Here is a 14,746-nt window from a genome sequence, read left to right as displayed (position 1 = left end):
CAATCATTCATAGATGCCTGAACACATTTCACTAATCTGAAGATCAAGGAATCTCCAGGATCTGGAGGCCATTTTCCCAGCTGTTATTATCTTTTCTGTTAGCTTATATGCTTAGCTCAAGGTCTCTGGGTTTTCTTCCTCCTTAGATCTTTTGTAATTTTAGTATTTTTCTTCATTTTCCCTCCTGTTCACTTTTTAACTCCTTCTCCTTTGATGGCAGATTCCCTGGGATATAGACCTCAAAGACGTCTAAGCCTTCTTCCATGCTGGGCAATTCATATATGGTTCACCAATTGATGCATCTGTCCCAGGTGACTTCTGGTGGAACAGAAATGGCCCCAGCTGGACAGTGAGCTCTTTCTTTAGATTTAATGGACTGTCACGTAGCTGCATAGACATGTGTGCTACCCTAGTTTCCTCTATTCCTGTTCTCTGGCTGGGTTCTGTTGTAGCACAGAGTACCACCTGTTCTTCACTACTATTGCCACCAGAGAAAATTTCTGTCATTTAGATATAACTGGCACTGGGAACAGATAAGTTGTTGGGGGGGGGGCGGGGAAGGGATATGGGTGTCAGACTGCAGAGGTGAATTCCCTTACAAGCTCATGGTCCACTGCCATAGCAGTGTGAGAAGAGGGAGAGGTTGCTGAGTGAGTACATTAGACTCATTAGGGATTAGCCTTCTCTGTTGCTAGTTCATCAAGTTTCTACCTTGTTTGGGTTCTTAGAGTCCCTGACCATAGACACAGATGAAATTGCTTAAACTCCGTCACACAACTCCTATTTTGAAGAGGTTTGAGAGATTGTGAGGACTGGAAAAATATTTCACTATCTTGTAGGACATATGATCCAGAAGATTTTTCTCATTCACTTATAATCACAACTCATATACTGTATTGTATTTTTTAAACTATTTGATGTACCTGTTCTCTTCAACAACACTGTAAGCCGATATCTGTGACTATGTCTCATACTCTTCTGTAATCTACATTGCATGTGCACAGTGCCACGCACAGAATAGGGAAACAATAAATATTTACTGCAGGGAATTAAAACACTGACAATTCAATGAGAATAAATTTACAAGAACATAACCTGTGGGTTCTATTTTTGGTTCTATTACCACTCAGTTTGTTACAAAAGAACGGTAATTTATTTACTACTAAATCAACAAGTGGTCTAAAAAGATGTAATGGGCAAAATAAAATGGCAACAAAAAGAGTAATTACAACTAAATGTTGGGAAAAGAAAACTTCAAAATTTCTAACACAAGCTTGGTTTGTCTTATTTCTTTAAGAAAAAAAAATCCCTTTAGTCATTTCCAAAACTTAAGTTTTCCCCAGTAACATCAAACAGTTTTAAAACGACAACAGAGGTGCAGCTAGGGGATGTAGTGGATAGAGCACCGGCCCTGAAGTCTGGAGGACCTGAATTCAAATCCAGCCTCAGACCAGATATTTGACACTTAGCAGCTGTGTGACCCCAGGCAACTCACTTAATTCCATCTGCCTAAATAAATAAATACATAAGTGAAAGGACAACAGAAGGAAAATAACAAGAATAGGATAATGCTTACTGAGACAAATTCATCTACCTTATTTTTGAAGACCTAGTCAAAGCGGCAATCTATTCTATGTAAAAAAGAAACAACCATCATGTAGGCTGTAAATGCTACAAAATCCTGACAGCCTTGCCTAGGGTAAAGGTTACTGAATACAGCCACTGCCCCATGTCAGAAACTACTGGCTACAGGGATATGAGACGTGCTCTCACCCCCTTCTATAGATCATACATCGTTTTATAAAAAGCACGATAAACATTATGGTCCAACAAAAAGTATATGAGGGTCACTGTCATACTGTGGAATTAAAACAACAGAAAAATCTCTATATGTTAAACATCCTTTATAAGATGAATGTGAAACATTTACCTGTAGTTTAGAATGAAGAGACAGATAAATACGAAGTACTTCAATACTGCTACGTATTCGAACAGATGCTCTCTCTGGCTCAAAATCTGGGTTTATCAAGTCATTGAAAGGTTCATTTGTAACATCATTTCCCAGTAGTGAATAGTAAAAGAAAAACTCAGGTTGTCTCTCTGGAATTTTCATTGTGCACGGAATTAACTATAAATTAATAAAAAAAACAAACAACAAATTAATATCTAAATAACTCTAATAATTTTGTACTGAAAATTCATATATATCCCCAAAATATAATGTCTAATTATCTCTAAATTTCTAATATAAATATTTTTTAAATATTTGCTCTGGAAATCATGCAAGTCTCTCACTAATCTCTATCAAAAGCACAAAAATTTTAAAAGCCCTAAGTCTTTTAATTTGGATCCAAATGATTCTTGACTGACATTATGAACAAAATTCTTTTAATGCTATTCTTGACATTAGATACACAAGTCAATTATAAAATACTGGTCCAAATCCAGGCTGCTGGAGGAAACAAAACCAATTCTCTAAACCTTAGGGAAGAATATGAAATGCTAACAGCTGCAAATTAAATCTTCCTCTCTCCCCCAAGGTATTTTCTTTATACTATGGATGACAGTTTTCAAGGTATTAACTTATTTCCCACATTATATTCTAAGAACATGATAGGATTCTTGCAGTATAACTTATATCCAAAATCTTTAAGAAATAATATAGATAAGAAATTGTATGGTTAGTGCTGGCCTAGCCAGGAGCCCTGAGTCTGAAGCCTAGGACTAACAATATTGGTGTAAGCATGGGCAAATCATTTAACTACCTTCTGTAAAACAGAATGCATATTATCGGTGGGGAGAAAGCACTTTATGAATCTTAAAGCAACCCTGGAATACGTGTATAAAAGTTGGGCAAAATTATCAAAAGACAATAAAACCTAGATTTTGGCAGAACATAGATATGTAATGCAATTTTTTTAAAAAAATGTAATGAGCAGTTATAAGACGGCTAAGTGAACAGTAACAAGAGGAATGCAATCATCATACAAGTACTCTATCAAAGACCTAAAAATAGCACCAGACCAAATAATGATTATGAAATTCAAAGAGAAACAGGCCTCTTTACTCAGCCAAAGGCGGTACACATGCACACACACACACACACACACACACACACACACACACACACACACACACACATGCATATCTGAAACCTCAACACAGTAGGAAAAAGGCCTGGCCAGAAAGGACAAATCAGTTTGCCAGCTAGCATTTACTAAGTATCTACTACGTGCCAGATACCTAAGTGCTAAAAAAAAATCAAAGATAGGCAAAAAATAGGCCCTGCTCTCAAGGAGAACACAGTTGAATGGGGTAGACAACATACAAATAACTATGTACAAATAAGATACATTCAGGATAAAATATGCCTGAGGTTCTGACGCCAGGGGCAGGAAGACTGGAGGGTTTCTGTCCTTTTTTTTGGGTGCAAGTGGGCATTACTCTCATTAGTTCCTTTCTCGCTCCCTAATCCTGCCCCTTCATTCAAAATAAAGGCAAATAACCTTTGGACAGTAACACATAAGCATAGTTAAGCAAAAGAAATCCATGCATTGCCAATGTCTGGAAAGGTATATATCAATCCACACATTTACTTCCCCACTTCTCTGTCAGGGAATAGGTAGCAAACTGCATCATTGACCTTCTGGAATCATGGTCAGTCACTGCATTGATCTTTCTTGACTTTATTTTTCTTCCCAATGTTGTAGTTATTATCAGTTCTGCCCACAAGTCTTCCCAGATTTCTCTGAATGCATCCCTTTTCTCATTTCTTACAGTACTATATTCCATTACATTCACATACCATAATTTTTGCAATTCCCTAATCGACAAGTACCTTTTTGTCGGCTATAACAAAAAGAATTGGGGATTAAAGATATATAGATAGATAGATAGATAGATATGCAAATAGATAATATATTACAGATCTATAGATATACAATAGAATTACAGATCTCCAAAATTATATTATTTAATGTTTCATTATATTATCAATATGATTATACAATATATTAATGCATAATAATGCAACATATTAATATATGGTATTATACTATTGTGTAACTGTGTATATTATACACTATTGTCTTTCAAAAAGAGCTTCATGATAGAAAATCCTTTCAAAGCTAATTCTGTATTAGCAAAATAATTATACAAAGTTTGTGCTTTCAAATAATTTACGAATGGTTCCCTAATCCTAAACAGCAAAAAGTCTTACCTGCTCCAACTGGGTGGCAAATGCTATAGTCACTGACATAACAAAGAAGTCTCGGCAATATTCTGCTGGTCCGATCTGATGGTAGCCTTCTTCTTCATTCAAGACTGCTACAATTTTCTTGGGATCAATTCCAGATAATGTAACAGGCACTTTACATGGAGAAAATACTTGATTTATAGTGTTATAGCACTGCTTAAAGATTTAAGCTTTTATTTTTTCAAAATTTTATAGTATTGTGACCATGTTTTAAACATTTCTCATCAATTTTCCCTCCCCTAATACTATGTACATTTGTCAAACAGTTGAAACTGAGACCCTAACTGCTGCACTGACATTCCAAAAGCATATGGCTCATGAAGCATCAGTGGCTCCCCATTGCTTTTAAAATATGTACTCCTCTAAATAGCATTTAAAGTCTGACCTGTGGCAGAGCATTCGGAGCTTGTACTGGTCTGATCAGCCACAGTCAGACATTCTATAACTTGACTCTAACATAGTCATGTCATTTTTGTCCTCTTTGAGAACAAAGGACAACAACCAATCAACCATTACGTACCTGCTGATCACTACATATGACATTCCATCCATACATCCATGCCTTTGCATGTGCTCTTCCCCATTCCTGGTTTTCTCCCTCCTTACTTCTACCTCTTAAAATCCCTACCTTTAAGGCTCAGCTCAAGGACAATCTTCTTTTAGAGGTCCTTCCCAATTCAGTAACTGAAAGTACCCCCCAAGTAAAGTAATTGAATGTTTATTTCTATATATCCTATATGTGGTATCTACCTAGTATATAAGCTTCTTGAATCAGGGACTATCTCATTTTTTTCATTTGGCACTCATATGTCCCTGGTACATAGTAGGCATTTAATAAATATTCACTGACAAAGCAAGAGAGCTGAGAAATGAGTCGAGGATCTCTGGCTCCAAAGGCAACAGGTGGCATTATAATTACTTCAACAGAGCACTAACAAATAGTCTTCTAATCAGTATCAAATCCTAGGCCAATAAATGCAAATTCTCAGAATAATCCATCCGTACCAACCTTTTCCTTCTCTAGGTGGTGCCTCCTTCGCTTTAAAACCATCCACTTGTGCTTTTGTATCTGTTTCCAAAGCAATGCTTATTTGTATCTCAGATTTGAATTTTGTGTATTTATTACTTAGCAACGCATACCACTTTGGTGCCTAGAGAATACCAAATAAACATAATATACTGCAATTAGTAAACAATAGCAACATCAGCATTGTCTGTACCTAAAAATGTTGTAACTTTCATGTATTTTCCTCTTATGGAATTAATCATGCTTAGAGAGTCATCAACTAACTTTCTCTAAACATTCCAAAGTCTACTTTGTTTCTTTTCCCATTTTTTAAACTGCTTATCATACTCCTTCCCCCTTTTCTTTTCTCAAGCTTGGACTTCCTGAAAAGAGTGCAGCAAAGAGAAGTAGAGGACTTCTAGTTCTAGGAAGTACCCTCCCCTCTTCTAGGAACAAAAAATTGCAGGAAAAATACATGGCAAGTGACCTATGGATAAACAATGGAATGTGAGAGGGAAGTTTTCTGGTCTTTCCATTTCTAACTGACTTCTTCTGGCTGTTTCCTTTTCTAGGTATAGCTCAGAGATAAACAATCCTAAGAACAGCTTTGAGGGACCTGAAGGATAATCTTTGAGTTTGAGGACTCCTGAAATCACATGTTCAAGAGTAGGGCAGTGGTCTCCTAGACAGCAATTTCCATGACAGTTTGCAATCTGGAGAATGAAGAGGCCTTTCACCAGAGGATACTACTGTAGCTGAAGAACTAATGCCATACCACAAAGGGCTACGTTGCTCAGATAGTATAGGTAGAAAGAAAATGAGATTTATTATGATGAATTGTATTTACCACCTTCAGAGGGCTAGGGAGTCTAATGAATCTAATGGATTATGAATGTTTAGTTTTTCTGTTATCTGTTTATGGGCTCCTTTGAGTGCTTGGTATCTTATTTTCTGTGGAGTTAAAATATGTATGTATGTGTGTGTGTGTGTGTGTGTGTGTGTGTGTGTGTGTGTGTGTGTATTTGCATATATACATACACATACATGTGTGTTTGTAGCTTCCATAAAAGTGTTACTGCATGTAGTATAAAGCATGTAATGACATGGAGTCCCTAAAAACAAGATTCTTAAAAGCTAAGCCAGAGAAATACAAGCTTTGGCAGATTCTACCATGCAGAAAAGGCTCTGAGGCCAAACATATCTGTTTTCCAACAACCACAGTAGCTAATTATAGAAAGCTTATCACCAGTAGGCTGGCCATGAAACAAAGACAAATACAAAATGCCCATTTATCCTGACAGACCCTTTCTCTCAGGTAAAAGGAATGGAAAAGGGGACAGAAGTTGCCAAGAATCATGCAATTTTTTGACTGTTAACTGCTGATACTCTAAATGTATGATCCTTATCCCATGACCAACTATAGGAGGAACTGAATAATATCAATCTTGACATTCTCTCCATAAACGAAAATAGAAGAACAAAAAGGGAAATAGTGGCTAAACAGGAAAATGGCTCACAAGTTGTCCTTGCAGGTAGAAATAAAGGAGTTGGTTTTATCAAGGATGCAGAGACAATAAGGTAAGGCCTGCACAACATATGGCGTATGTACCACATACAGCCCACGTGCTGCTTGCAGCCCATTACAGGATTTCAGGTGGTCTGTGAAAAATGGAGACGTAAAACAGGCCTGTACAATATACCACCTATGGGCCACTTTGGCAGGCTACAAGCAGCCTATATGTTGTACAGACCTGCAATAAGGAATAATATTTATGGGACATCTGGACACATCACCTTGCAGAGATCAACAATGAGCATAGCTGAAAACATGACCAGGAAGTATAACACCTGATACAGAAGATGAGGAGGTAAAGAAACTATGTTAAAAAAAAACAACAACAACAACAAACCCAAAACACCTGGTAACAACTTAGGAATTACAAACTTATTTTGATCTTAGCGCCTTTGACACCATGGTGAGCGATTGGGAAGACAACAAAAATGTGTCGGAAAATATAACTCAGAATAAAAAAACAAAAAGAAGAGGAAAAAGGATTGTAGATGACCTAGAAGCCGCATGCCTATGTATCATGAATACTTTATTAAAGAAGATACCTGGGTGCCACGTACAACGTATTGTAAATTAATCAGAACATGAAAACATGTCTTAAGAGGCAGGAGAGAACTGCTTCCCAAAGTGGGAGTCAGCTTTATATTCAGTCAGATTACTGACTTACTAGAATAAGGTTTAAAATCAATACCAACTTAGAAGAATAAAAGTAGGAACTATTTTGCCAGCCCACCCTATATCAACAAGCTAAAAAATGAGAAATGGATACAGGATCTGACAGTGACATAGATTATCACTATTAAGTTTAATCAATGTAAAACAATCACCAAAGCAAGGAGCATAAAAGAGCCTAGAAATTCAATTCAACAAGTATTTACTAAGCACCTACTATGTTCAAAGCACTGTTCTAGGTGGGCAATGAGAACACAAAGACAAAATCAAAAACAGCCCCTAACCTCCAAGAGTTTATACTCTACTGGATACTGCCTCAGACAGCAAACACTTCACTTTTTTGTCAACTAGAGAGATTATGGAAGCCAAAGACAATAGTAATTTATAGTACCAACATATTTGCAAGATCTTAAGGAGGATGATGAAGATCATAAACAACGTTGCCTTATAAAATAGTGAGAAATAGTATTCAAAAAACACGAAGAATAAAAGAAGAGGTACCCGCCGGAAACAATGAAATTTTTAAGACACCAGGGGTTTAAAGCACAAGCTATCTTAAAGACAGAACAATACCTAACAACTGGAAAAAAAAATAAACAGGTTACTACCAAAAAAGGGGGGGAGGATTTGTGAGCATAACAATAACAACTTTCTAATCTCTAAAAAATTGTTTAAAATGATTTACACATGTATCAAAGGCATCTTTGAAAAATTTTTAGAGGTATACAGGAAGGCTTTTGCAAATGATATTCTACAGTAGATTATATCTTTACAGCCTCAAAACTGTGTGCCATACCAGACCCCAAAGTTCTTATTGATTGCCAATTATAAAAAAAAAAGAACTCAGAAGAGCTAAAGGAAGACAGAAAGCTGTCTTCCAATAGCATTTCATTTAGGAGCAGCTAGGTAGTGCAGGGGATAGAAGAGCACCAAGCCCTGATTAAGACCTGAATTCAAATCCACTTACTGGTTGTGTGACCTTGAGTAAGTTACTTAACCTCTATACCTCAGTAAGGATTAAATGGGATAAAACGTGTAAAGCAACTAGCACAGAGCCTAGCACATAGTAAGTGCTACATAAATGGTAGCTATTATTAGCTATTATTTCTCCTACTCACATCACACAACATTCCTTGATACAAAAATAACTGTCAGACAATCCAGATTATTGGCATCAAGTAAGACACATATGGAGACATATGCTCTCCAAAGATGTGTGCCATTGTCAAAGGAAGAGGGATTCTCAATAGATAGTGAAGTCCTCCAGATAACTCTATTTGCAGATGATTCAGGGCTGATTGTTCCAAGCCCTCAAACAGTACAGAGCCTCTTAAATGAGACTCATAATCATTCTGAAGAATTCAGGCACTATTTACACAGTTGAACTCTTCATCCATAAAAATCAAATCCATGAAGACTGCTGGTTGTCCAGACTAAAATGAAGGGAGATGGACAGCTCATAGACCTGGCCGACCAGTAACAATATCTAGGTCAGCAACAGTAGATAAATAATAAGCTGGGTCCAGAAATGATTAAAAGGAAAACAGTGTGCTACACTGCATTGGTAAATTGAAACAGCCCTTTCAATTAGCCCTCCCTAAGTTTCTCCATGGAACAAAATTCCACCTTTTTAAAGGAATATTCTGGTTTTGCTGTTATATAGTTGTGAATCATAGAATACCACATTCTTCACAGAAATCTAATGGGAATATCACCTAAAGAATAAAGGAGAGGTATATGGTGGGCCCTGAGCACACAACATGGTATAAAATCTATCACCCAAGAGAAGTATGACTACAAAAGAAGACAAGCTAGTCACAGAGATAAAAGACAACCTACATGCTGAACCATGTGCATCAAACTAGAGAAAGGCTGCTATCCTATTGGAAGGACTTCTTAGTAAAGGAGATATGGACAAGAGTTATAACAGGATGGAAAAACTTTGGATGGGCTAGTACATAGAAAGTATTGAATAAATGTTTTCTGATTGATATCATAGATCCACTGAAGTAGTAAAATGTCAACATACAACACTATGCTTCAGCAAGTTGCAAATCCCTTCCAGGTGAACAATAATTCTGTTGAATTTTCCTACTTTTTTAATAAATAATAAGATAAATAATGAATTACTTTTTTTAAATAAAAGTAACCAAAATCCGAATAGCTCACAAATAACTTCTTATGGGTTTCACTTTGCTACTGTAATTTCCCATTGGTATCCATCGTTGCCCTCAATATACAAAAAAAACTTATATTGTTGCAAAAGGCTCTCAAATGTTTATTGCATGAAAGGCACTGTGCTAGGCACAGAGGATACAAAGACAAACATGAAATAGTCCCAGCCCTCAAGTTTATTTTCTAATGAGGGGGAGACAACATGTACACAGAAAAGTAAAAATAATATAATCTGAAGATGCTAGGATCAGATCTAGAGGCAGAAGGGATCACAAAGGTCACCTAGTCCAATCCATTCATTTTGTAGACAAGAAAAAAAGGATAACAAGTGGGATAATTAAGAAAGAATTTGAGTAAGAGCCAAGCTGAGCCTTGAAAAAAGCTAAAGATTCTAAGATGCAAAAGTGAAAAGGGAATGAAACCCAAGTCTGGGGAACAGTTTATCTAAAGGCACAGAAATGAGACATGAAATAAGTAGATGGAAAAAATAGTTGAGGGGCTAGCTAGCAGGTCAATTTGACTGAAACAGAGAGTGAAGAAAGAAGAGTAACATGAAACAGTCTAGGAATATACATTTAAGCTAGACTGTAAAGGGCTTTAAATGTTAAGGCTGAAGAGTCTCTATTTTATCTTAAAGATAGCAGGGAACTATCGAAGTGTTTGGACAGTAAAGTTATACAATGAGAACCTGTGCTTTACAGGATTATTTTTAGCATGTATGCAAAAGAGGGATTAGAACGAAGATGGACAAGAAGGAGAGAGACCAATTAAAAGATTAACATTATAGTCCACGTGAGAGATGATAAGGGCCTGAACCATGGAAGGGGTATGTAAATGAAAAGAAAGGCATGAAATCAAGAAATATTAGTGGCGAGGCGGGGGGGGGCAGGTGCCAGGGGAGTAAAGAACACATTTAGCAACTAATTGGACAGATGGAGTAAAAGAAAAAGAAGAATCCAACACTAAGATGTGGGTTACTGGTAGGATCATGGTTCCCAAAACAGAAACAAACAAAAAAAAAATTGGAGGGATGGATTTAGAGGAAACAATAAGTTCTATATTGAGCATGTTGACTTCAGCGTGCCAATTGGACATTTTTCTTCCCAGAATTATAGTGAAAGAAGCAATCTAAAGAAAACTAAAATTGATTCTTTACAATTCTTTTATAGAGGCTGGAGTAAAAGAGGGGAAACAGGAAACATATAGCAGCTTTTCATTTTTAGAAAAGGGTACATCAAAAAGGTTAAGAAAAAACTAAATGGTAAGAAGGCAACATGGTACAACATAAAGAATGCTAGACTTGGGGTCAGAAAGTCTTCAGTTAAAATCCCACCTGTAATGGTTCCTTGCTGTGTGATATTAGCATTATTATTATTATTAATAATAATAATAATAATAATAATAATAATACTATAAACCTCTCAGGGTTACCGTGGGAAAAAACACTTTCTTAAAGTTCTCTATAGAGGGAGCATTTAAAAATACCTTACTAGCACATGGTGCACCATAAAGAATCTTTGAGCTTTAGGACACGTGAGTTTTTGTCACAGCTCTGCCACTAAATAGCTATGTGACTTTCAAAAGGCTGTGACTTCACCTCAACTCACCTGTAAAGTCAAGAATGTTCAATTAGGGACGTCTATGGGCCCTTCTAAATCTAAAATTAGACTAAGGGTCTAAGTCTAGAAAGAAGATATACCAAGGATGAAAAATCTCAGAAAAATAAATTCTCTGGCAGATTCCTCCATAAGAGGGAAAAAAAGCTTCAGAGCAGGAAAGAGGCATTTTACTATAAATACTGACAGCATGACAGGTCTTCATGGATAGAAAGGGAATAATAGAGTCACTGGGTCACATACTCTACGGAAGTTAGGAACAAAAATAGTCAAAATTAAATGGCACTTTATGTGGCAGAAAGAGGGAAACAATGTAAATACTCATGAATTGGTGAATGGCTAAACAAGTTATAGAATATCACTAGGCTATAAGAAGCATGGAAAGACAAATGTGAACTAATATGAAATGAAGTAAGTAGTACCAGGAAGACCATAGTTACACAACTGATATACAATGACCACAAGGGTATAAATGCTATAGAATGATGACAAAGATGTATATGAAAAGAGAAAGACTAAGAACCTCAATACAGAATAATTATCATGACCAAATTTGGCTCCAGAGAAGAGCTGAGAACATGTAATCCAACCCCTTCTTACAGCGTGAAACACTGTCCAATATGATTAATGTGCTGATTGGTTTTGCTAGACTGCTTTTTCCTTCTCTCTTTAAATATTTGATTGAAAGGATGGATCACTGAGTAGGATGGAGGAATGTATTCAGAAATGAAGGCCATGTAAAAGCAAAAGCTCAATAAAAATAATATTTTTAAAGCAAATAACTGGCAAACTGAATGAATGATTTACATTTGACTGTGGGAAAATTCTACTCCCAAATCATTTGCTCAGACAGCCAGGACTAAATTGGTGTAGATCATTCTATATATATATTTGCTTATCAGAATGCAGGTTATATTCCTCAGATGAAAAATATGTCCTTAAGGACAGGGATTGTTTAATTTTGTCTTTCTATTCTTGGCACATAGCAGAGTGCCTTGCATGTAACACGTTTTTAACTGGAAAACAACAACAAAAAAGATTTGGACGATTTAAGAAAGAAAAAGCAATGTGTAGATGAATTCAAGACACGGCATCTGTCTTGGTTAAGATCCATTAGCCAATTTATTTTTACATTTATTCCCATTTAAAAAGTGACAATGACATTTCCTATAGATAAAGCAACTGCTATTTATTACTTCGTAATACCTGATAGAAGAAAATTCAGAAGTGGACAGACAAGCAGGGAAATATTGATACTCTCATGTTATATTTTATATATGTACTTTTTAAAAAAGCCAACTGTACAATTATATTATTTTCAAATACAATCCTCTGTTTTCAGTCCTCTATATATAAAATGCTTATGTTTGTTGATGTTTAAGTTTAGTTTTTAAAAAAAATTTTTAAAAGAGCAATACCTGCTTTGTTTCTTGGGCAGTTCTTAAGTCTAGAACAATGTACCCAATGGATTCTTTAGCTGTTGATAAAGAATCCAAAGCAAAACACTGGAGCTTGATAGGTGTGCGCTGCAACCTACAACATATAACAGATTTGTATAAAAAATTAAACAAAGTTACAAATTGCTGGTTAACATTCATTATGTTTCCACAACTTGCAAGGCTATAAAATATCCACTTGTCCACTCACCAAATAAATTACCATTTCTTATTAGCTATATCAAATAAATAAAATCTTCATTATTGTCTATATACTTTTTGGGGATAAGGATGATAAATTCTGTTTCAATACATCATTTGAAACTCACAAGGTACTTGTGAATACTCACAATGAAACTTCAAAATGTACAATCTAAGCAAAAAGTCTTCACTTGTAGAGTTGTACTAATTTTTCTATGGTTCTTTTGGTTTGTTTTTATCACTTTCTACAGGTCTTTGCATAGTTCTTTGAATTCTTCCTGTTTGTTATTTCCATTAGAATAATAATTATCTGTACCAGTTACATACCACAATTTGTTCAACCATTCCTCAATTGTTGGTCAGTTTATTTCTAAATTTTTGCTATTACAAATAGTGGTTCTATGAATATTTTCATACAAATAAGGTATTTTTCTTTTTTCCACCCTTAACAAGAAGTTGGGTATTAATAAACGCAACAGTGGGATCTCTGAGTCAAGAGGTATACAGAATTTTATAACTTTTCTTACATAAATTCAAAATGCATTCCCAAAATGGTTGACAAGTTCACAGCTCCAGTGGACCATGGCAATGAAATTAGTTTATTTTTTCCCCTGAATCTCTGAAAACATTGTTTTGAACCCAGCCAACAAGAACTATATGCAATACTTGTTTGGCTAGGTAGTGACCACTGTCTAAACATGAACTTTCTTATAACACGGAAAGTGATAACTAACTTGCTAGCTAGCATACCTAAGGTGGATTAAATAAAAGCCCTAGATGGCTTGCTGAAACCCATATTCAGATCGAACCATTGATGCTACATGTTTCCAGTAAAGGCAGTCCCATCTCAGGGCACTGTCTAGGGCTTCCCCTGGCAACTAGAGCAATAACCTTCCCCATTTAAGCTTCAACACTTTTAAGAGTTATTTTTGCTATGAATTCGTGGATCTCATGTACAGATGCTCTTAAATTAGAACTCAAGTTCTTCATGAATAACTACCTCTTTTTCATTTAGTGGATCTGTCCTCCCTATTCAGTATTTCCTTAAGTGATATTTTCTGTCTAGGCTGATCAATATTTTTCCACTTCAGGTAAGAGCTGTCTATGCATTTTCCACACATGTCGAGTTGCGCAAAGTCGCAATGAGCATCACTACAATGCTTATAGATTAGCTATGTTCTAAAATCAGACTGCTGAGAATCCTATTTTGCCATTTGATGTTAGTTACAGTTGCTAGGTGGTTATCTTTACAGAATTTCTGAGTAGGAAAGGACCTCAGTGGCCAATTTATATTCTTAATCCTGCCCTCTGGGGCCAGAAAAAGTACAATTCCTCATCCATACACAGTCTTTCAAATACTTTAATTTAATCATCACTGAGGCTCTTCTCCAGGTTAAATATACCATATTCCTTCAAATGACCCTCATATGGCATAAACTCAAGGTCTTTTACTACTATGATTGCCCTTTTACTACTACTACTACTATGATTGCAATGAAGAAGGGCAGAATACAAAAGGACTATTACTTCCTTGTTCCTGAAACCACACAAACTGTTGGATGTCACAACTAAAGTAATGTGTTTTTTTCTAGTTGCAAACAGCATCAGGGGAATAAAAACTATATATCAACCAAAATGAACTGATTAAGCACTATGTGCTAAGTAAATACAAATAAAAAGCTAAAATAGTTTTTGTCCTCAAGGAGCTCACGGGTCAGTCAATACGTACATAAATAGGTATATAGAAAATATTTAAAGAGTGGATAGAAAACAGTCTTGGTAAAGAAGGCACAAGAAGTATTGGGGGGGGGGGGA

The 14,746-nt window shown here is 35.9% G+C and overlaps 1 protein-coding gene and 1 long non-coding RNA gene across 2 annotated transcripts in view; one reads left to right on the top strand and one right to left on the bottom strand.

The window, feature by feature from the left end:
- Positions 1-14,746, top strand: part of LOC110223857 (uncharacterized) — an 82,622-nt gene that overhangs the window by 23,912 nt on the left and 43,964 nt on the right. The window lies entirely within an intron of this gene.
- The window catches only part of CEP120 (centrosomal protein 120), a 107,992-nt gene that overhangs the window by 80,169 nt on the left and 13,077 nt on the right, over positions 1-14,746 (bottom strand). The window contains exons 3-6 of the mRNA XM_021009556.2: positions 12,713-12,827; positions 5,265-5,406; positions 4,220-4,368; positions 1,931-2,128 (exon numbers count right to left, since the gene is read on the bottom strand). Coding sequence (XP_020865215.1) covers positions 1,931-2,128; positions 4,220-4,368; positions 5,265-5,406; positions 12,713-12,827 — 604 coding nt within the window. The remainder of the gene's footprint in view (positions 1-1,930; positions 2,129-4,219; positions 4,369-5,264; positions 5,407-12,712; positions 12,828-14,746) is intronic.

This window comes from Phascolarctos cinereus, unplaced genomic scaffold, assembly GCF_003287225.1.
Source record: "Phascolarctos cinereus isolate Bilbo 61053 unplaced genomic scaffold, phaCin_HiC Scaffold_4;HRSCAF=312, whole genome shotgun sequence".
In the NCBI taxonomy this organism is placed as follows: Eukaryota; Metazoa; Chordata; class Mammalia; order Diprotodontia; family Phascolarctidae; genus Phascolarctos; species Phascolarctos cinereus.
The sequence above is the reverse complement of the archived record's forward strand: the minus strand, read 5'-3'. Positions and strand labels throughout refer to the sequence as shown.